The sequence below is a fragment of the Crassostrea angulata genome, chromosome 6 (assembly GCF_025612915.1).
Source record: "Crassostrea angulata isolate pt1a10 chromosome 6, ASM2561291v2, whole genome shotgun sequence".
Lineage (NCBI taxonomy): Eukaryota > Metazoa > Mollusca > Bivalvia > Ostreida > Ostreidae > Magallana > Magallana angulata.
Window position 1 is genome coordinate 46893247 of NC_069116.1, and position 22833 is coordinate 46916079.

The 22833-nt window shown below is 41.4% G+C and overlaps 1 protein-coding gene across 1 annotated transcript; it reads left to right on the forward strand.

The window, feature by feature from the left end:
- The first annotated feature begins 2248 nt into the window (after positions 1-2248).
- Positions 2249-22597, forward strand: LOC128186927 (uncharacterized). The gene is made up of 4 exons (XM_052856909.1): positions 2249-2398; positions 2516-2559; positions 3920-4066; positions 21594-22597. The coding sequence occupies exons 1-4, from the start codon at positions 2298-2300 to the stop codon at positions 22130-22132; spliced, it is 831 nt and encodes a 276-aa protein (XP_052712869.1). The 5' UTR covers positions 2249-2297; the 3' UTR covers positions 22133-22597.
- Positions 22598-22833: the final 236 nt, after the last annotated feature.

Sequence of the window (22833 nt, forward strand, 5' to 3'; positions counted from 1 at the left end):
TAAGAAAATAAACTAACTGTAGGAAAGGCTTCACCAATGTCTCGGGTAAACCATGCGAGGTTTGATCCTTGATAAGTTTCACAATCGAGAATCTTCAGAACACAATTTATAACAACATTTGACCACCAAGTTATAAGGGTAACTGCAATCGAGTTTTAAGCAGACGTCACTCAAAACACTAACACAAGAAGTTTATAAAGGTTCTTGTAGTTGCTCGCCTATAATGTATACAAGGTGGCCCGAACTTTGGTTCCGGGCAGTGCTGAAAAGTTACATTGCTTCATCTACTTTGAAATGAAAAGGAATCGCATTCTCTGTTGTTGCTATTTTCATACAATTATTTTCAGACTTAATCGTATAAAGTGCATGAAAATTCGTAAAATATCGTATTATAAAAACAGCCACTGAAATTTACAAGCCCATTTATCGATTGGTCGAAATCTACAGCGGCTGAAACTGACAAGAAACTAACAGGCCAAGGACACTCCCCGTTTATCGATTGGTCGAAGCCTTTATAGCGACCTAAGAAAAATCACGGACTGCACGAAATAATCATGATGATGGCAGACTCAAAGTCTCAAAAACGATTTGGCTGTTTCTTTCAGCTAACGTACTTGTGTACATTTACATTAATTTAGTGAATTTTACTAACTTTTCATAATCAATTTATCAATCAGTTTAAAGAAAGATGTTAATCAAATTCAAATTCAAAATTTACAACATGACACTACCTACAATTCATAGCCCAAATGAAACACAAAAGACAGCACTTTGCTATTTAGGAATACATCTGTATCTGATTTAAAAAAAAATATAAGTAGTATTCTTATGAAGTGAGTAAAAGCTCGTTAATTGTCGTTATACATTTTCGATCAGCATGTTACTTCGAAGGAACAACCACCGGAATATATGTCGATTAATTTTGAACAACGGAACAGGTTTGGATGACCTTGTTTTTCAAAATAGGAACGGTATGGATACGCATCTGATACGGTTTGGATGTGGTAAATATGTTGTTATCCCTAAAAAGAACAGAGGAGACTGTCAGGCTTGGCACGTTTATTTATTATTTGATATAACTATAATACATTTTCATTTTTTTTTCATGTGATAACACAAACGTATCAATTTTGTATACTATATTCAGTCCAAAAAATTCAAATGACGTGTAATTGAGGTGCAAGTGGGGTTTGCTTATTTGTATTCAAATATTAATTTAATCGTACAATTGCTGTGAATTAAATTAATATAAGTAATATAGAATCATTCTTTGGATACTGTGAGGTGATAATTTAACTTCGGGCTTTATTGGATTTGACCACACCCCGACCAAAAATATCGATTATATACTAAATATACCATTTTATCAGAAGAAAAAAAACAAGCTTGTCTACAGAAATGAACTTAGTCATCCAGTTGTAGTCCCCTTCGAACATGTGGAAGTATTTTGTTTTCATGACGTTTTTGAAACTGTCGGTGAGAAAAGAAAAATTCACCGTCTGTGTATTAAGTTCTTCTATAATGCTGTGTAATTGAATGGTCAACTATCTTTTGAAAAAGATGTATCTTCGATTGCACACCGATAAAATGCAAACTGCTCCATTTATGTCTAAAATATAAAAAATGCCATATACTGAAATTATTCAAACCGTACCATTTGCAATGGTTTTCTAGGGGTGTTAATTTCAACTCTTACCCTCCCAAACAGGCACTATTTATTTTATTATACTGAATGTCTTAATTTCAAAGAAAACTTTCCTGCTTTTATATAGGAATGACGTGAATTCTATGGCGAACCGTACGCGCATAATTTACGTGCATGTAACAATTCGTTGTGTTACCCGTTGCCAAGTGTGTTGCTAACGCTGAGGGTAATAGAACGGATTATCTACTGTGTCTAAACCAATCAGATTTCAGTATTTAACATGAAAGTATAATAGTAATATATGATAAGTCGACATAACTATATCGGACAAGTCGACATAAAAATCTTACAAGTGATGGCAAAACTACGCCACAATACACATGAAACATACAGAACCGTTTGTATGTCTTTGCAACAAATACAGTTCAAGTGTAAAGATTTGCATTTTTTTAATGGTTGGAACAGAATCACAAGACAATTCGAGATATATAAACACGAGCTTGCACGGGCTTTGCGAATACACACAAGCTCACCACAAATTAATTCACCCTATATCCGTATAAATCATATTGATAAAAGTCACAATAACGCTTTACTCATCAAAGTATAATATGTATTTATAACTACGTTGTTAAAAATTTTCGCTGCAGAGATGCAGAGGTATGTCTGGTTGTTGTGTTTCTCGCTTGAATTGTGTTGGGCAGAGAATGACTCTGGATGCTGTGGGGATATAGACGTCGACGGAATCTGCAGGTTAGCGATTTAGTCATGTTTAAGAAGACAAAGGAAATGGGTATCTTATGTCTGAATTTTTAAACTTTTCGCTGTTTAATTTATTTGGACTATAAAATTATCGGTTTTTAATTTCAGTAAATGCTGTCAAAATTACCACCTTTTGGAGGGAATATGCAAAGGTAAATTGATTAAACACACTCATACTGTAATCATCAAAGATCCATACATGTCACTATTAGATTTTGTGGCTTCAGGAAGAAAAAAATATGTAATTATTATATCAATAATTGATATTTTTTAATTCAATATAACATGAATTTTTCGGCCACCAGTGTGTCTCAGAATACTTACTGTTATTTTTTCCATCGTCATGTGTGATCCCTCGTGCGTCGGTCATGACTTTGAAACATGGCTACTCAGCCACTTTTGATCAATTTTGTGTCTAGATCCCGATAGGGAAGGGAAACGCTAATTCTAAGATTATGCTTTATAGCTCTCTTTTCGTCTGCTGGGCATCCAGCCAATCGACAAAGTATATAGTTATTACGAGCGTTGTTGCCTCTACTAAAATTTGCCCATTTATGTGGAGTTTTGATCTTCAAAGGTTCCCTACTCTCGTCTCTAAGTAAAGAATACTTGATCGGAGTACAGAATGACATTTACAATTATGAAGCATACCATTATCACACTATTCAATTCCATATTTTAAAGTATCAAAAATGGTGAAAATTTGTAGATCTTCACATGAACCCATACACTGTTATTCGTGCAAACTGTCTGATCCAATATAATGGCAGAACGGGAGAGATTTACCCATAATTGATCTATCATAGGACTGTATTGCTAGCATACCAAGTTGACCTTTATAACCCATGGGCCTTTTCTATGTAGAAGATCTTTTAAAAAACCTAGTTGTTGTAAAATTATAACTAGCAATTGCAACATAATTGAAGTTAAGGCAATGATAGTTCTTCATACGTATTACTGTATCTTAGCATAAAAAGTGTCATGTTTAAATATTCTTTTACAGAATACCGTAGTACTAGGGATCAAGGAAGTAACTCACTGTTTACTTTATCAAGAGTGTTATTAATCTATACATATGTTGATCAGGCAAAAATATACGCATCCGTTCTAGTTTTCTCACATACACACTGTACGCTCAGGATATATGTGGATAAAGCGTTCAAAATTACTGAAATAATAACTGATGTAAAGTCAAAGTTTTGTCATTGATATTTTTCTTGAATGATGTAGAAAAAACCCCAACAGCCCCCCCCCCCCCCCCCAAAAAAAAAAAACAAAAAAAACAAACAAACAAAAAAAACAACCAAACAAGTTGACAACCAAACCATACATTGAAAACATTACAAGGATCAAGTTGATGGATAGTAAAAAATGACAAGTGCGTTAAAATTCATACTAAACGATTGTTATCACTTAAGAATAACGGAATATAATGAAAACCACAGGGTTTAATATACAGGATTTCGTTAATGAAAGATTGTGTTCCTGTTATAAGATTATCCTCTTATACAGTGTGTCCGCTGGGATTTTTTGGAGATAAGTGCAACACGGAGTGTGTTTACCCATGGTATGGGGCGTTATGCGGTTCCTCTTGCACGGATTACCCAAACAACTGTTCCAAGGCCGATTGCCACCCTGCTCTAGGATGCCAGAACAATGGTTAGATTTTTGTTATGCATCATATTCCTTGGCATAAAATCCAAGACGCCCCAAAGCTAACACAAGAAGGGAAATATATGTCTTTCCTGTTGTAAAAAAGAAAACATTGCATATGTAAGGAAAAAATATCTCTTCTGTTTCAAAAAGGTTTTAATTTACTTTTGGGGAAAATCACAATAATGAGTGGAAATTGTCACCAGGCTGAAGCTAGCAGCCACTAACAGCAGCCACTAAGACCGTAGAAGCTAGCAGCCAATAAGGGAATTCATCAAAGTACTGAGAGTACTCGAACAAAAGTTTTTATTTTACTTAATTATCGACATATTTTAATTAATATCAAAATGATTAATGCTCAATAATTCGTACGAGCATTTGCGACTTCCGAAGCAGCTCGCCTGGATAAGAGTTATAAATGCGTCTTTGTTGGATAAAAATGAAATACGTTTATACGGGTCATAACTTATGAAAATAATGTTATCTCAAGTATAGTCTTATTGATACAAATAGAAAAACTATATGCATCGTATAAAGTGATAAAAAATTAAAAAGACATCGGATTATTACAAATATGAGACAATAGAACACCCAGCATTGTGATTTTATTCTCATAAAAAAATTATCATAATTATGTAGCAGTCAAAAACAGCGAAAATATTCAGGTGAAATTGGGATTATTTTGTCTCAGCCATGTTTGACGTGAACCTTCGAAGAATACAACAATGACAATGAAAAAGGTCGGTTTAGCTCACCCAAACTTTGTCATATTTAAGCATTTCACACTGCTATATGGGTGAGCGGCGGGCCATTATCTCTTTTATCTTTAAAGCGTGCATTAAACGGATACCAGGGCAGTGTATGGGACCTATGGGGCTATTTTTTTCCAGTCTCAAATTTGGGCTGTAGGGGTACCACCAAGTGGCTCCCAGGGGTTCTGGCTCATTTCAGGGGTTTATATCTCACTTGAGATTGACCACAAGAACTTGATAACACTAGGAATAGGTAAAGGGTCTTATAAGCGATAGAGGGCACCTATGACCCCTGCAAGGGTCCAGTTAGCTAACCCGAACTTTGTCATATTTAGCATTTCACAATGATATAGGGGTTAAAAGTGGTCCATTATCTTCCTTATCTTTGAAGTGTGCATCAAACGAATAACAGGGTAGTGTAGGGGGCATATGGGGCTATTATTTCCCGGTCTCAGATTTGGGCTGTAGGGGTACCACCAAGTGGCTCCCAGGGGTTCTGGCTCATTTCAGGGATTTATATCTCACTTGAGATTGGCCACAGGAACTTGCAAACACTTGGATTAAAGGGAAAGGTCAGGTAAAAAAAAATTCTAGTGAAATAGATATACTAAAGTTTGTATTTAACACCCACCATATACCTTATCCCATTATCTCATCTTAAGCCGTAAAACTTGGTTTAATTATCTGGTGAGTGTTAAATCTCCCGCAAGGGCATGGAGGCTGCCATGATAGCATCTCTGTGACGTCAGCATACCACTTCGATAACTTGACCCACACATTGTATAACAAAATTCTGGAAGAATGGCGCAAGAAAATGTATTTGGGATAGAACCATATGCATTTGAACCTGAATATACGGAAGAACTTGAAAATCTTGCTAATGGTAATAACCCATCAAGTCCAATTATTCCAACATTAGAGGAATGGTGTTCCTGTGGGCAATGCGAGGTCATGCCCACTGTGGAGGAATGCATGTGTTGTAAACAGTGCGATTATACAGTTGGGAATATGGGAGATATAGGTTGCATAACTGACCAATTTTTTTACATCCTGGAAAAAAATTAAGAGATTCTGCCACATGATTTCTCTCAAAACAATCTGGGGTGAAATGATCTTCACAGACAAGCTTTTTAGTATTGAAAACATACGTTTCAAAACACAACTTTCCATTCTTTAAATTTATTTAGTAATCCATTGTTTGCATCTTCGTTTTGATGCAGCATCTTTGGCAAGGTTTGGTATCACAAAAAAACTTTTTTTGCATTCTCCTTGCTTAATTTTGCAATTAAAGGCTTGACAAGCAGGCATATTTACACACACATAATTGTTAAACTTTCCTAGGCACTGACCACATGGGTGAACTGATAAGAACTCTGAATGGGGTATGCTGACATCACTGGGCATTTGGAAGTTATCGGGATGCTGCGATAAAACCCGAAGATAAGCCACACAATATTTAACTCTAAACAGTGAAGAGCATCAAAATGGCAGCTCCCATGATTTTGTCAAACTTTGATATTTAATCAGTGATTATTGCTTAATTGGGATTATGTTAAGTGAAATATAATTGTTGACATCATTTTTATGGTAAATATAATTATTTCAACTCTTCTTTATTTTTGCCTGACCTTTCCCTTTAAGTAGAGGACCTCAAGAGGTATTCATAATAAGCGTTAGAGGGCACCTATGACCCCTACAAGGGTTCGGTTAGCTCACCCGAACTTTGTCATATTTTAGCATTTCACAATGATATAGGGGTTAAAAGTGGCCCATTATCTTCCTTATCTTTGAAGTGTGTATCAAACGAATAACAGGGTAGTGTAGGGGGCCTATGGGGCTATTATTTCCCGGTCTCAGATTTGGGCTGTAGGGGTACCACCAAGTGGCTCCCAGGGGTTCTGGCTCATTTCAGGGATTAATATCTCACTTGAGATTGGCCACAGGAACTTGCAAACACTTGGATTAAGTAGAGGACCTCAAGAGGTATTCATAATAAGCGTTAGAGGGCACCTATGACCCCTACAAGGGTTCGGTTAGCTCACCCGAACTTTGTCATATTTTAGCATTTCACAATGATATAGGGGTTAAAAGTGGTCCATTATCTTCCTTATCTTTGAAGTGTGCATCAAACGAATAACAGGGTAGTGTAGGGGGCATATGGGGCTATTATTTCCCGGTCTCAGATTTGGGCTGTAGGGGTACCACCAAGTGGCTCCCAGGGGTTCTGGCTCATTTCAGGGGTTTATATCTCACTTGAGATTGGCCACAAGAACTTGATAACACTGGGATTAGGTAGAGGGCCTCAAGAGGTATTCATAATAAGCATTAGAGGGCACCTATGACCCCTGCAAGGGTCGGTTTAGCTCACCCGAACTTTGTCATATTTTAGCATTTCACACTGCTATAAATTATGGGTGAGCGGCGGGCCATTATCTCTTTTATCTTTGGAGTGAGCATTAAACGCATACCAGGGCAGTGTAGGGGACATATGGGGCTATTATTTCCCAGTCTCAGATTTGGGCTGTAGGGATACCACCAAGTGGCTCCCAGGGGTTCTGGCTCATTTCAGGGATTTATATCTCACTTGAGATTGGTCACAGGAACTTGCAAACACTTGGATTAAGTAGAGGACCTCAAGAGGTATTCATAATAAGCGTTAGAGGGCACCTATGACCTCTACAAGGGTCCAGTTAGCTCACCCGAACTTTGTCATATTTAAGCATTTCACAATGATAATTATAGGGGTTAAAAGTGGCCCATTATCTTCCTTATCTTTGAAGTGTGCATCAAACGAATAACAGGGTAGTGTAGGGGGCATATGGGGCTATTATTTCCCGGTCTCAGATTTGGGCTGTAGGGGTACCACCAAGTGGCTCCCAAGGGTTCTGGCTCATTTCAGGGGTTTATATCTCACTTGAGATTGACCACAAGAACTTGATATCACTGGGATAAGGTAGAAGGCCTCAAGAGGTATTCATAATAAGCTATAGAGGGCACCTATGACCCCTGCAAGGGGCATTTAAGCTCACCCGAACTTTGTCACATTTTAGCATTTCACACTGCTATATGGGTGAGCGGCGGATCATCATCTCTTTTATCTTTGAAGTGTGCATTAAACGCATACAAGGGCAGTGTAGGGGACCTATCGGGCTGTTATTTCCCGGTCTCAGATTTGGGCTGTAGGGGTACCACCAATCGGCTCCCAGGGGTTCTGGCTCATTTCAGGGATTTATATCTCACTTGAGATTGGCCACAGGAACTTGCAAACACTTGGATTAAGTAGAGGACCTCAAGAGGTATTCATAATAAGCGTTAGAGGGCACCTATGACCCCTGCAAGGGTCCAGTTAGCTCACCCGAACTTTGTCATATTTTAGCATTTCACACTGATATAGGGGTTAAAAGTGGCCCATTATCTTCCCTATCTTTGAAGTGTGCATCAAACGAATAACAGGGTAGTGTAGGGGGCATATGGGGCTATTATTTCCCGGTCTCAGATTTGGGCTGTAGAGGTACCACCAAGTGGCTCCCAGGGGTTCTGGCTCATTTCAGGGGTTTATATCTCACTTGAGATTAGAACAAGAACTTGATAACACTAAGATTAGGTAGAGGCTTCAAGAGGTATTCATAATAAGCATTAGAGGGCACCTATGACCCCTGCAAGGGTCCAGTTAGCTCACCCGAACTTTGTCATATTTTAGCATTTCACAATGATATAGGGGTTAAAAGTGGCCCATTATCTTCCTTATCTTTGAAGTGTGCATCAAACGAATAACAGGGTAGTGTAGGGGGCATATGGGGCTATTATTTCCCGGTCTCAGATTTGGGCTGTAGGGTACCACCAAGTGGCTCCCAGGGGTTCTGGCTCATTTCAGGGATTTATATCTCACTTGAGATTGGCCACAGGAACTTGCAAACACTTGGATTAAGTAGAGGACCTCAAGAGGTATTCATAATAAGCGTTAGAGGGCACCTATGACCCCTACAAGGGTTCGGTTAGCTCACCCGAACTTTGTCATATTTTAGCATTTCACAATGATATAGGGGTTAAAAGTGGCCCATTATCTTCCTTATCTTTAAAGTGTGCATCAAACGAATAACAGGGTAGTGTAGGGGGCATATGGGGCTATTATTTCCCGGTCTCAGATTTGGGCTATAGGGGTACCACCAAGTGACTCCCAGGGGTTCTGGCTCATTTCAGGGATTTATATCTCACTTGAGATTGGCCACAGGAACTTGCAAACACTTGGATTAAGTAGAGGACCTCAAGAGGTATTCATAATAAGCGTTAGAGGGCACCTATGACCCGTACAAGGGTTCGGTAAGCTCACCCGAACTTTGTCATATTTAAGCATTTCACAATGATATAGGGGTTAAAAGTGGCCCATTATCTTCGTTATCTTTGAAGTGTGCATCAAACGAATAACAGGGTAGTGTAGGGGGCATATGGGGCTATTATTTCCCGGTCTCAGATTTGGGCTGTAGGGGTACCACCAGGTGGCTCCCAGGGGTTCTGGCTCATTTCAGGGATTTATATCTCACTTGAGATTGGCCACAAGAACTTGCAAACACTTGGATTAAGTAGAGGACCTCAAGAGGTATTCATAATAAGCTATAGAGGGCACCTATGACCCCTGCAAGGGTCCAGTTAGCTCACCCGAACTTTGTCATATTTTAGCATTTCACAATGATATAGGGGTTAAAAGTGGCCCATTATCTTCCTTATCTTTGAAGTGTGCATCAAACGAATAACAGGGTAGTGTAGGGGGCATATGGGGCTATTATTTCCCGGTCTCAGATTTGGGCTGTAGGGGTACCACCAAGTGGCTCCCAGGGGTTCTGGCTCATTTCAGGGGTTTATATCTCACTTGAGATTGACCACAAGAACTTGATAACACTGGGATAAGGTAGAAGGCCTCAAGAGGTATTCATAATAAGCTATAGAGGGCACCTATGACCCCTGCAAGGGGCATTTAAGCTCACCCGAACTTTGTCACATTTTAGCATTTCACACTGCTATATGGGTGAGCGGCGGATCATCATCTCTTTTATCTTTGAAGTGTGCATTAAACGCATACAAGGGCAGTGTAGGGGACCTATCGGGCTGTTATTTCCCGGTCTCAGATTTGGGCTGTAGGGGTACCACCAATCGGCTCCCAGGGGTTCTGGCTCATTTCAGGGATTTATATCTCACTTGAGATTGGCCACAGGAACTTGCAAACACTTGGATTAAGTAGAGGACCTCAAGAGGTATTCATAATAAGCGTTAGAGGGCACCTATGACCCCTAAAAGGGTTCGGTTAGCTCACCCGAACTTTGTCATATTTTAGCATTTCACAATGATATAGGGGTTAAAAGTGGTCCATTATCTTCCTTATCTTTGAAGTGTGCATCAAACGAATAACAGGGTAGTGTAGGGGGCATATGGGGCTATTATTTTCCCGTCTCAGATTTGGGCTGTAGGGGTACCACCAAGTGACTCCCAGGGGTTCTGGCTCATTTCAGGGATTTATATCTCACTTGAGATTGGCCACAGGAACTTGCAAACACTTGGATTAAGTAGAGGACCTCAAGAGGTATTCATAATAAGCGTTAGAGGGCACCTATGACCCCTGCAAGGGTCCAGTTAGCTCACCCGAACTTTGTCATATTTTAGCATTTCACACTGATATAGGGGTTAAAAGTGGCCCATTATCTTCCCTATCTTTGAAGTGTGCATCAAACGAATAACAGGGTAGTGTAGGGGGCATATGGGGCTATTATTTCCCGGTCTTAGATTTGGGCTGTAGAGGTACCACCAAGTGGCTCCCAGGGGTTCTGGCTCATTTCAGGGGTTTATATCTCACTTGAGATTAGCCACAAGAACTTGATAACACTAAGATTAGGTAGAGGCTTCAAGAGGTATTCATAATAAGCATTAGAGGGCACCTATGACCCCTGCAAGGGTCCAGTTAGCTCACCCGAAAATTGTCATATTTTAGCATTTCACAATGATATAGGGGTTAAAAGTGGCCCATTATCTTCCTTATCTTTGAAGTGTGCATCAAACGAATAACAGGGTAGTGTAGGGGGCATATGGGGCTATTATTTCCCGGTCTCAGATTTGGGCTGTAGGGTACCACCAGGTGGCTCCCAGGGGTTCTGGCTCATTTCAGGGATTTATATCTCACTTGAGATTGGCCACAGGAACTTGCAAACACTTGGATTAAGTAGAGGACCTCAAGAGGTATTCATAATAAGCGTTAGAGGGCACCTATGACCCCTACAAGGGTTCGGTTAGCTCACCCGAACTTTGTCATATTTTAGCATTTCACAATGATATAGGGGTTAAAAGTGGCCCATTATCTTCCTTATCTTTGAAGTGTGCATCAAACGAATAACAGGGTAGTGTAGGGGGCATATGGGGCTATTATTTCCCGGTCTCAGATTTGGGCTGTAGGGGTACCACCAAGTGACTCCCAGGGGTTCTGGCTCATTTCAGGGATTTATATCTCACTTGAGATTGGCCACAGTAACTTGCAAACACTTGGATTTAGGAGAGGACCTCAAGAGGTATTCATAATAAGCGTTAGAGGGCACCTATGACCCGTACAAGGGTTCGGTAAGCTCACCCGAACTTTGTCATATTTAAGCATTTCACAATGATATAGGGGTTAAAAGTGGCCCATTATCTTCCTTATCTTTGAAGTGTGCATCAAACGAATAACAGGGTAGTGTAGGGGGCATATGGGGCTATTATTTTCCCGTCTCAGATTTGGGCTGTAGGGGTACCACCAAGTGACTCCCAGGGGTTCTGGCTCATTTCAGGGATTTATATCTCACTTGAGATTGGCCACAGGAACTTGCAAACACTTGGATTAAGTAGAGGACCTCAAGAGGTATTCATAATAAGCGTTAGAGGGCACCTATGACCCCTGCAAGGGTCCAGTTAGCTCACCCGAACTTTGTCATATTTTAGCATTTCACACTGATATAGGGGTTAAAAGTGGCCCATTATCTTCCCTATCTTTGAAGTGTGCATCAAACGAATAACAGGGTAGTGTAGGGGGCATATGGGGCTATTATTTCCCGGTCTTAGATTTGGGCTGTAGAGGTACCACCAAGTGGCTCCCAGGGGTTCTGGCTCATTTCAGGGGTTTATATCTCACTTGAGATTAGCCACAAGAACTTGATAACACTAAGATTAGGTAGAGGCTTCAAGAGGTATTCATAATAAGCATTAGAGGGCACCTATGACCCCTGCAAGGGTCCAGTTAGCTCACCCGAAAATTGTCATATTTTAGCATTTCACAATGATATAGGGGTTAAAAGTGGCCCATTATCTTCCTTATCTTTGAAGTGTGCATCAAACGAATAACAGGGTAGTGTAGGGGGCATATGGGGCTATTATTTCCCGGTCTCAGATTTGGGCTGTAGGGTACCACCAGGTGGCTCCCAGGGGTTCTGGCTCATTTCAGGGATTTATATCTCACTTGAGATTGGCCACAGGAACTTGCAAACACTTGGATTAAGTAGAGGACCTCAAGAGGTATTCATAATAAGCGTAAGAGGGCACCTATGACCCCTACAAGGGTTCGGTTAGCTCACCCGAACTTTGTCATATTTTAGCATTTCACAATGATATAGGGGTTAAAAGTGGCCCATTATCTTCCTTATCTTTGAAGTGTGCATCAAACGAATAACAGGGTAGTGTAGGGGGCATATGGGGCTATTATTTCCCGGTCTCAGATTTGGGCTGTAGGGGTACCACCAAGTGACTCCCAGGGGTTCTGGCTCATTTCAGGGATTTATATCTCACTTGAGATTGGCCACAGTAACTTGCAAACACTTGGATTTAGGAGAGGACCTCAAGAGGTATTCATAATAAGCGTTAGAGGGCACCTATGACCCGTACAAGGGTTCGGTAAGCTCACCCGAACTTTGTCATATTTAAGCATTTCACAATGATATAGGGGTTAAAAGTGGCCCATTATCTTCGTTATCTTTGAAGTGTGCATCAAACGAATAACAGGGTAGTGTAGGGGGCATATGGGGCTATTATTTCCCGGTCTCAGATTTGGGCTGTAGAGGTACCACCAAGTGGCTCCCAGGGGTTCTGGCTCATTTCAGGGGTTTATATCTCACTTGAGATTAGAACAAGAACTTGATAACACTAAGATTAGGTAGAGGCTTCAAGAGGTATTCATAATAAGCATTAGAGGGCACCTATGACCCCTGCAAGGGTCCAGTTAGCTCACCCGAACTTTGTCATATTTTAGCATTTCACAATGATATAGGGGTTAAAAGTGGCCCATTATCTTCCTTATCTTTGAAGTGTGCATCAAACGAATAACAGGGTAGTGTAGGGGGCATATGGGGCTATTATTTCCCGGTCTCAGATTTGGGCTGTAGGGTACCACCAAGTGGCTCCCAGGGGTTCTGGCTCATTTCAGGGATTTATATCTCACTTGAGATTGGCCACAGGAACTTGCAAACACTTGGATTAAGTAGAGGACCTCAAGAGGTATTCATAATAAGCGTTAGAGGGCACCTATGACCCCTACAAGGGTTCGGTTAGCTCACCCGAACTTTGTCATATTTTAGCATTTCACAATGATATAGGGGTTAAAAGTGGCCCATTATCTTCCTTATCTTTAAAGTGTGCATCAAACGAATAACAGGGTAGTGTAGGGGGCATATGGGGCTATTATTTCCCGGTCTCAGATTTGGGCTGTAGGGGTACCACCAGGTGGCTCCCAGGGGTTCTGGCTCATTTCAGGGATTTATATCTCACTTGAGATTGGCCACAAGAACTTGCAAACACTTGGATTAAGTAGAGGACCTCAAGAGGTATTCATAATAAGCGTTAGAGGGCACCTATGACCCCTGCAAGGGTCCAGTTAGCTCACCCGAACTTTGTCATATTTTAGCATTTCACAATGATATAGGGGTTAAAAGTGGCCCATTATCTTCCTTATCTTTGAAGTGTGCATCAAACAAATAACAGGGTAGTGTAGGGGGCATATGGGGCTATTATTTCCCGGTCTCAGATTTGGGCTGTAGAGGTACAACCAAGTGGCTCCCAGGGGTTCCGGCTCATTTCAGGGATTTATATCTCACTTGAGATTGGCCACAGGAACTTGCAAACACTTGGATTAAGTAGAGGACCTCAAGAGGTATTCATAATAAGCGTTAATGGCCCGCCGCTCACCCATATAGCATTGTGAAATGCTAAAATATGACAAAGTTCGGGTTATCTTAAATGCCCCTTGCACGGGTCATAGGTGCCCTCTATAGCTTATTATGAATACCTCTTGAGGCCCTCTACCTTATCCCAGTGTTATCAAGTTCTTGTGGTCAATCTCAAGTGAGATATAAACCCCTGAAATGAGGCAGAACCCCTGGGAGCCACTTGGTGTTACCCCTACAGCCCAAATCTGAGACCGGGAAATAATAGCCCCATATGCCCCCTACACTACCCTGTTATTCGTTTGATGCACACTTCAAAGATAAGGAAGATAATGGGCCACTTTTAACCCCTATATCATTGTGAAATGCTAAAATATGACAAAGTTCGGGTGAGCTAACTGGACCCTTGCAGGGGTCATAGGTGCCCTCTAACGCTTATTATGAATACCTCTTGAGGTCCTCTACTTAATCCAAGTGTTTGCAAGTTCTTGTGGCCAATCTCAAGTGAGATATAAATCCCTGAAATGAGCCAGAACCCCTGGGAGCCACCTGGTGGTACCCCTACAGCCCAAATCTGAGACCGGGAAATAATAGCCCCATATGCCCCCTACACTACCCTGTTATTCGTTTGATGCACACTTCAAAGATAACGAAGATAATGGGCCACTTTTAACCCCTATATCATTGTGAAATGATAAAATATGACAAAGTTCGGGTGAGCTAACCGAACCCTTGTAGGGGTCATAGGTGCCCTCTAACGCTTATTATGAATACCTCTTGAGGTCCTCTACTTAATCCAAGTGTTTGCAAGTTCTTGTGGCCAATCTCAAGTGAGATATAAATCCCTGAAATGAGCCAGAACCCCTGGGAGCCACTTGGTGGTACCCCTACAGCCCAAATCTGAGACCGGGAAATAATAGCCCCATATGCCCCCTACACTACCCTGTTATTCGTTTGATGCACACTTCAAAGATAAGGAAGATAATGGGCCACTTTTAACCCCTATATCATTGTGAAATGCTTAAATATGACAAAGTTCGGGTAAGCTAACCGAACCCTTGTAGGGGTCATAGGTGCCCTCTAACGCTTATTATGAATACCTCTTGAGGTCCTCTACTTAATCCAAGTGTTTGCAAGTTACTGTGGCCAATCTCAAGTGAGATATAAATCCCTGAAATGAGCCAGAACCCCTGGGAGCCACCTGGTGGTACCCCTACAGCCCAAATCTGAGACCGGGAAATAATAGCCCCATATGCCCCCTACACTACCCTGTTATTCGTTTGATGCACACTTCAAAGATAAGGAAGATAATGGGCCACTTTTAACCCCTATATCATTGTGAAATGCTAAAATATGACAAAGTTCGGGTGAGCTAACTGGACCCTTGCAGGGGTCATAGGTGCCCTCTAACGCTTATTATGAATACCTCTTGAGGTCCTCTACTTAATCCAAGTGTTTGCAAGTTCTTGTGGCCAATCTCAAGTGAGATATAAATCCCTGAAATGAGCCAGAACCCCTTGGAGCCACTTGGTGTTACCCCTACAGCCCAAATCTGAGACCGGGAAATAATAGCCCCATATGCCCCCTACACTACCCTGTTATTCGTTTGATGCACACTTCAAAGATAAGGAAGATAATGGGCCACTTTTAACCCCTATATCATTGTGAAATGCTTAAATATGACAAAGTTCGGGTAAGCTAACCGAACCCTTGTAGGGGTCATAGGTGCCCTCTAACGCTTATTATGAATACCTCTTGAGGTCCTCTACTTAATCCAAGTGTTTGCAAGTTACTGTGGCCAATCTCAAGTGAGATATAAATCCCTGAAATGAGCCAGAACCCCTGGGAGCCACCTGGTGGTACCCCTACAGCCCAAATCTGAGACCGGGAAATAATAGCCCCATATGCCCCCTACACTACCCTGTTATTCGTTTGATGCACACTTCAAAGATAAGGAAGATAATGGGCCACTTTTAACCCCTATATCATTGTGAAATGCTTAAATATGACAAAGTTCGGGTAAGCTAACCGAACCCTTGTAGGGGTCATAGGTGCCCTCTAACGCTTATTATGAATACCTCTTGAGGTCCTCTACTTAATCCAAGTGTTTGCAAGTTACTGTGGCCAATCTCAAGTGAGATATAAATCCCTGAAATGAGCCAGAACCCCTGGGAGCCACCTGGTGGTACCCCTACAGCCCAAATCTGAGACCGGGAAATAATAGCCCCATATGCCCCCTACACTACCCTGTTATTCGTTTGATGCACACTTCAAAGATAAGGAAGATAATGGGCCACTTTTAACCCCTATATCATTGTGAAATGCTAAAATATGACAAAGTTCGGGTGAGCTAACTGGACCCTTGCAGGGGTCATAGGTGCCCTCTAACGCTTATTATGAATACCTCTTGAGGTCCTCTACTTAATCCAAGTGTTTGCAAGTTTTTGTGGCCAATCTCAAGTGAGATATAAATCCCTGAAATGAGCCAGAACCCCTTGGAGCCACCTGGTGGTACCCCTACAGCCCAAATCTGAGACCGGGAAATAATAGCCCCATATGCCCCCTACACTACCCTGTTATTCGTTTGATGCACACTTCAAAGATAAGGAAGATAATGGGCCACTTTTAACCCCTATATCATTGTGAAATGCTAAAATATGACAAAGTTCGGGTGAGCTAACTGGACCCTTGCAGGGGTCATAGGTGCCCTCTAACGCTTATTATGAATACCTCTTGAGGTCCTCTACTTAATCCAAGTGTTTGCAAGTTCTTGTGGCCAATCTCAAGTGAGATATAAATCCCTGAAATGAGCCAGAACCCCTTGGAGCCACTTGGTGTTACCCCTACAGCCCAAATCTGAGACCGGGAAATAATAGCCCCATATGCCCCCTACACTACCCTGTTATTCGTTTGATGCACACTTCAAAGATAAGGAAGATAATGGGCCACTTTTAACCCCTATATCATTGTGAAATGCTTAAATATGACAAAGTTCGGGTAAGCTAACCGAACCCTTGTAGGGGTCATAGGTGCCCTCTAACGCTTATTATGAATACCTCTTGAGGTCCTCTACTTAATCCAAGTGTTTGCAAGTTACTGTGGCCAATCTCAAGTGAGATATAAATCCCTGAAATGAGCCAGAACCCCTGGGAGCCACCTGGTGGTACCCCTACAGCCCAAATCTGAGACCGGGAAATAATAGCCCCATATGCCCCCTACACTACCCTGTTATTCGTTTGATGCACACTTCAAAGATAAGGAAGATAATGGGCCACTTTTAACCCCTATATCATTGTGAAATGCTTAAATATGACAAAGTTCGGGTAAGCTAACCGAACCCTTGTAGGGGTCATAGGTGCCCTCTAACGCTTATTATGAATACCTCTTGAGGTCCTCTACTTAATCCAAGTGTTTGCAAGTTACTGTGGCCAATCTCAAGTGAGATATAAATCCCTGAAATGAGCCAGAACCCCTGGGAGCCACCTGGTGGTACCCCTACAGCCCAAATCTGAGACCGGGAAATAATAGCCCCATATGCCCCCTACACTACCCTGTTATTCGTTTGATGCACACTTCAAAGATAAGGAAGATAATGGGCCACTTTTAACCCCTATATCATTGTGAAATGCTAAAATATGACAAAGTTCGGGTGAGCTAACTGGACCCTTGCAGGGGTCATAGGTGCCCTCTAACGCTTATTATGAATACCTCTTGAGGTCCTCTACTTAATCCAAGTGTTTGCAAGTTTTTGTGGCCAATCTCAAGTGAGATATAAATCCCTGAAATGAGCCAGAACCCCTTGGAGCCACCTGGTGGTACCCCTACAGCCCAAATCTGAGACCGGGAAATAATAGCCCCATATGCCCCCTACACTACCCTGTTATTCGTTTGATGCACACTTCAAAGATAAGGAAGATAATGGGCCACTTTTAACCCCTATATCATTGTGAAATGCTTAAATATGACAAAGTTCGGGTGAGCTAACCGAACCCTTGTAGGGGTCATAGGTGCCCTCTAACGCTTATTATGAATACCTCTTGAGGTCCTCTACTTAATCCAAGTGTTTGCAAGTTACTGTGGCCAATCTCAAGTGAGATATAAATCCCTGAAATGAGCCAGAACCCCTGGGAGCCACCTGGTGGTACCCCTACAGCCCAAATCTGAGACCGGGAAATAATAGCCCCATATGCCCCCTACACTACCCTGTTATTCGTTTGATGCACACTTCAAAGATAAGGAAGATAATGGGCCACTTTTAACCCCTATATCATTGTGAAATGCTAAAATATGACAAAGTTCGGGTGAGCTAACTGGACCCTTGCAGGGGTCATAGGTGCCCTCTAACGCTTATTATGAATACCTCTTGAGGTCCTCTACTTAATCCAAGTGTTTGCAAGTTCTTGTGGCCAATCTCAAGTGAGATATAAATCCCTGAAATGAGCCAGAACCCCTTGGAGCCACCTGGTGGTACCCCTACAGCCCAAATCTGAGACCGGGAAATAATAGCCCCATATGCCCCCTACACTACCCTGTTATTCGTTTGATGCACACTTCAAAGATAAGGAAGATAATGGGCCACTTTTAACCCCTATATCATTGTGAAATGCTTAAATATGACAAAGTTCGGGTAAGCTAACCGAACCCTTGTAGGGGTCATAGGTGCCCTCTAACGCTTATTATGAATACCTCTTGAGGTCCTCTACTTAATCCAAGTGTTTGCAAGTTACTGTGGCCAATCTCAAGTGAGATATAAATCCCTGAAATGAGCCAGAACCCCTGGGAGCCACCTGGTGGTACCCCTACAGCCCAAATCTGAGACCGGGAAATAATAGCCCCATATGCCCCCTACACTACCCTGTTATTCGTTTGATGCACACTTCAAAGATAAGGAAGATAATGGGCCACTTTTAACCCCTATATCATTGTGAAATGCTTAAATATGACAAAGTTCGGGTAAGCTAACCGAACCCTTGTAGGGGTCATAGGTGCCCTCTAACGCTTATTATGAATACCTCTTGAGGTCCTCTACTTAATCCAAGTGTTTGCAAGTTACTGTGGCCAATCTCAAGTGAGATATAAATCCCTGAAATGAGCCAGAACCCCTGGGAGCCACCTGGTGGTACCCCTACAGCCCAAATCTGAGACCGGGAAATAATAGCCCCATATGCCCCCTACACTACCCTGTTATTCGTTTGATGCACACTTCAAAGATAAGGAAGATAATGGGCCACTTTTAACCCCTATATCATTGTGAAATGCTAAAATATGACAAAGTTCGGGTGAGCTAACTGGACCCTTGCAGGGGTCATAGGTGCCCTCTAACGCTTATTATGAATACCTCTTGAGGTCCTCTACTTAATCCAAGTGTTTGCAAGTTCTTGTGGCCAATCTCAAGTGAGATATAAATCCCTGAAATGAGCCAGAACCCCTTGGAGCCACCTGGTGGTACCCCTACAGCCCAAATCTGAGACCGGGAAATAATAGCCCCATATGCCCCCTACACTACCCTGTTATTCGTTTGATGCACACTTCAAAGATAAGGAAGATAATGGGCCACTTTTAACCCCTATATCATTGTGAAATGCTTAAATATGACAAAGTTCGGGTGAGCTAACCGAACCCTTGTAGGGGTCATAGGTGCCCTCTAACGCTTATTATGAATACCTCTTGAGGTCCTCTACTTAATCCAAGTGTTTGCAAGTTACTGTGGCCAATCTCAAGTGAGATATAAATCCCTGAAATGAGCCAGAACCCCTGGGAGCCACCTGGTGGTACCCCTACAGCCCAAATCTGAGACCGGGAAATAATAGCCCCATATGCCCCCTACACTACCCTGTTATTCGTTTGATGCACACTTCAAAGATAAGGAAGATAATGGGCCACTTTTAACCCCTATATCATTGTGAAATGCTAAAATATGACAAAGTTCGGGTGAGCTAACTGGACCCTTGCAGGGGTCATAGGTGCCCTCTAACGCTTATTATGAATACCTCTTGAGGTCCTCTACTTAATCCAAGTGTTTGCAAGTTCTTGTGGCCAATCTCAAGTGAGATATAAATCCCTGAAATGAGCCAGAACCCCTTGGAGCCACCTGGTGGTACCCCTACAGCCCAAATCTGAGACCGGGAAATAATAGCCCCATATGCCCCCTACACTACCCTGTTATTCGTTTGATGCACACTTCAAAGATAAGGAAGATAATGGGCCACTTTTAACCCCTATATCATTGTGAAATGCTTAAATATGACAAAGTTCGGGTGAGCTAACCGAACCCTTGTAGGGGTCATAGGTGCCCTCTAACGCTTATTATGAATACCTCTTGAGGTCCTCTACTTAATCCAAGTGTTTGCAAGTTACTGTGGCCAATCTCAAGTGAGATATAAATCCCTGAAATGAGCCAGAACCCCTGGGAGCCACCTGGTGGTACCCCTACAGCCCAAATCTGAGACCGGGAAATAATAGCCCCATATGCCCCCTACACTACCCTGTTATTCGTTTGATGCACACTTCAAAGATAAGGAAGATAATGGGCCACTTTTAACCCCTATATCATTGTGAAATGCTAAAATATGACAAAGTTCGGGTGAGCTAACCGACCCTTTTCAGTGTCATTGTTGTATTCGAAGGTTCACGTCAAAACATGGCCGATACAAAATAATCCCAATTTCACCTGATAATTTTCGCTGTTTTTGACTGCGACATATAATAATTTACTTATGAGAATAAAACCACAAAGCTGGGTGTTCTACTGTGTCATATTCGTAATAATACGATGTCTTTTTAATTTTTGATTGATGTTGTTTCCGAGGGAGTAAAAAGGCCCGAGGATAAATTTTTAAACACGCACATGTTCAACGTCGATGTAAACAAATTATCTTGCCACACTGAGTTGGCTTTGAGTTTTTATTGTATTTGTATCGTTTTATGCCTTTTAATTTACTTTAATTTATCATTTCTTTTATATCACAATGCGCTTGCATATCACTCAATACGATGCATATAGTTTTTCTATTTGTATCAATAAGTTTACACTTAGGATAACATTTGTTTCATAACTTATGACCCGTATAAACGTATTTCATTTCTATCCAACATAGAAGCATTTATAACTCTTATCCAGGCGAGCTTTACTGCTTTGGAAGTCGTCAATGTTCGTACAAATTATTGAGCATTAATCATTTTGATATTAATAAAAATATGTCGATAATTAGGTGAAATATAATTTTTCTGTTCGAGTACTCTCAGTCCTTTGATGAATTTCCTTATTGGCTGCTAGCTTCTACGGGCTTAGTGGCTGCTGTTAGTGGCTGCTAGATTCAGCCTGGTGAAATTGTCTGACATATCGTTCAGTAAAGAATTAAGTAGGGGCGTTCTGTGTTGTAGAAGAGCCACTTCAGTCAAAGAGACTAACGGAAGCACTTACTTGCAAATGATACTCGGAAAATGAAAAATGTCCTCTTGTTTTGTTGATAGAATGTATATATTTGATCAAAAAGTCAAAGTACGTTCAAATTGTCGTCAAAGGAACTCAAATTCCATATATACTAGTATTCCATATATTCAGAATCAATAAATCAGAAGTATATATATTATATTCTTTCCTTTTGTTTCTAGGTAGAATAATTGTCACACAAACAACTCAAAGTTCTTCAAAAAAGCAACTCAATTCTAATGTTTCAACTCCCGCGACGCCAATATATGTAGGTACAACAGTCGCTGGGACAAACCTCAATACAACTGACGCGCCCTGGTTGGTGTCTGTCGTGAAAATACTTGGATGTACCCTCGGGGTTAGCCTTCTGGTAAATATGGGACTAGTCTGTCTCTTCATATTCAAGAGAAGGCGAGAAAGCACTCCAGGCAAATCAATGAATAATTTACAACAAAGTGAACAGGAATTAAAACTGTACAATGCAAGTTGTCAGCAAAATGTGGGCCGTGTGGTAGACACAAGCAGAAACAACATCAATAGTTCTGCACCGTATCACGATCTCTCTGCTGACCCCCGTTTAAGACGATCAGACGACAAAGGGAGGAAGGAATCAGTCGGTAAATCCACACACACATACCTGGAGCCGATACCACGGGAATGTATTGACATCGACAACCCATCTTACGTAGATATGACATTATTAGACAGTGTTCGATCATGAAATATGATCGAGGCTCCGGAAAATCAAACGAATTTACTTTTTTAATCTTTCCATAGCATGTATAGAAACACAAGTTGTACAGAAAACTGTTCGAAATTGGACAGATTTATTGTGATTAATATTAGAAACAAAATTACAATTTGGCTTATGGTTTTTTTTCAGCTCACCTGAACCAAAGGCTCAAACAAGAATTTTTGATTGAAATAAGTCCGTTGTCTGTCCTTCAAGTTGTCGTCATTGTCTTGAAAAACTTCAAAGTGGATTCGACTTGCTCTTGTACAGTCGAATCACCTCGCCTTTCCTGTTTTCGGAAATTTGAAATGTTGCTATGCAATGTACAAAATTCAACAAATGAAACTACCTTTGAAAGATCATCAGCAATATATTAGCTATGAAATATACAAGAATTTAAAAGAAAATATCGTATATTATAGGCCCGTAGCATCGTTTTTTAAAATGGGGGGGGGGGGGGGGGGGGGGCTATCGACAACCCTCCCCCCCCATTCCCCAAAATCCTTATCCGTGGGGGGGGGGGGGGGGGAGGGGTATTGTTTTTGTATAAATTTCAACCATCAACCAACCCACTCGTTCAACTTTATATTTTCTATACTATAGTATGTAAATTGAAAAATGTTTGTTACGAGAAAAAGGTATCTGCTACGCCAGTACATGCCTGCGTTATAAAATAATGCAGTGTACGT

What these genes read in the sequence shown, in the direction of transcription:
- LOC128186927 (XM_052856909.1), top strand. Translation starts at nt 2,298, where the DNA reads ATGCAGAGGTATGTCTGGTTGTTGTGTTTCTCGCTTGAATTGTGTTGG. An exon ending in GACGTCGACGGAATCTGCAG is followed by an intron (nt 2,399 to 2,515) that starts GTTAGCGATTTA and finishes TTTTAATTTCAG; the next exon opens with TAAATGCTGTCAAAATTACC. An exon ending in TCTAGGATGCCAGAACAATG is followed by an intron (nt 4,067 to 21,593) that starts GTTAGATTTTTG and finishes TTTTGTTTCTAG; the next exon opens with GTAGAATAATTGTCACACAA.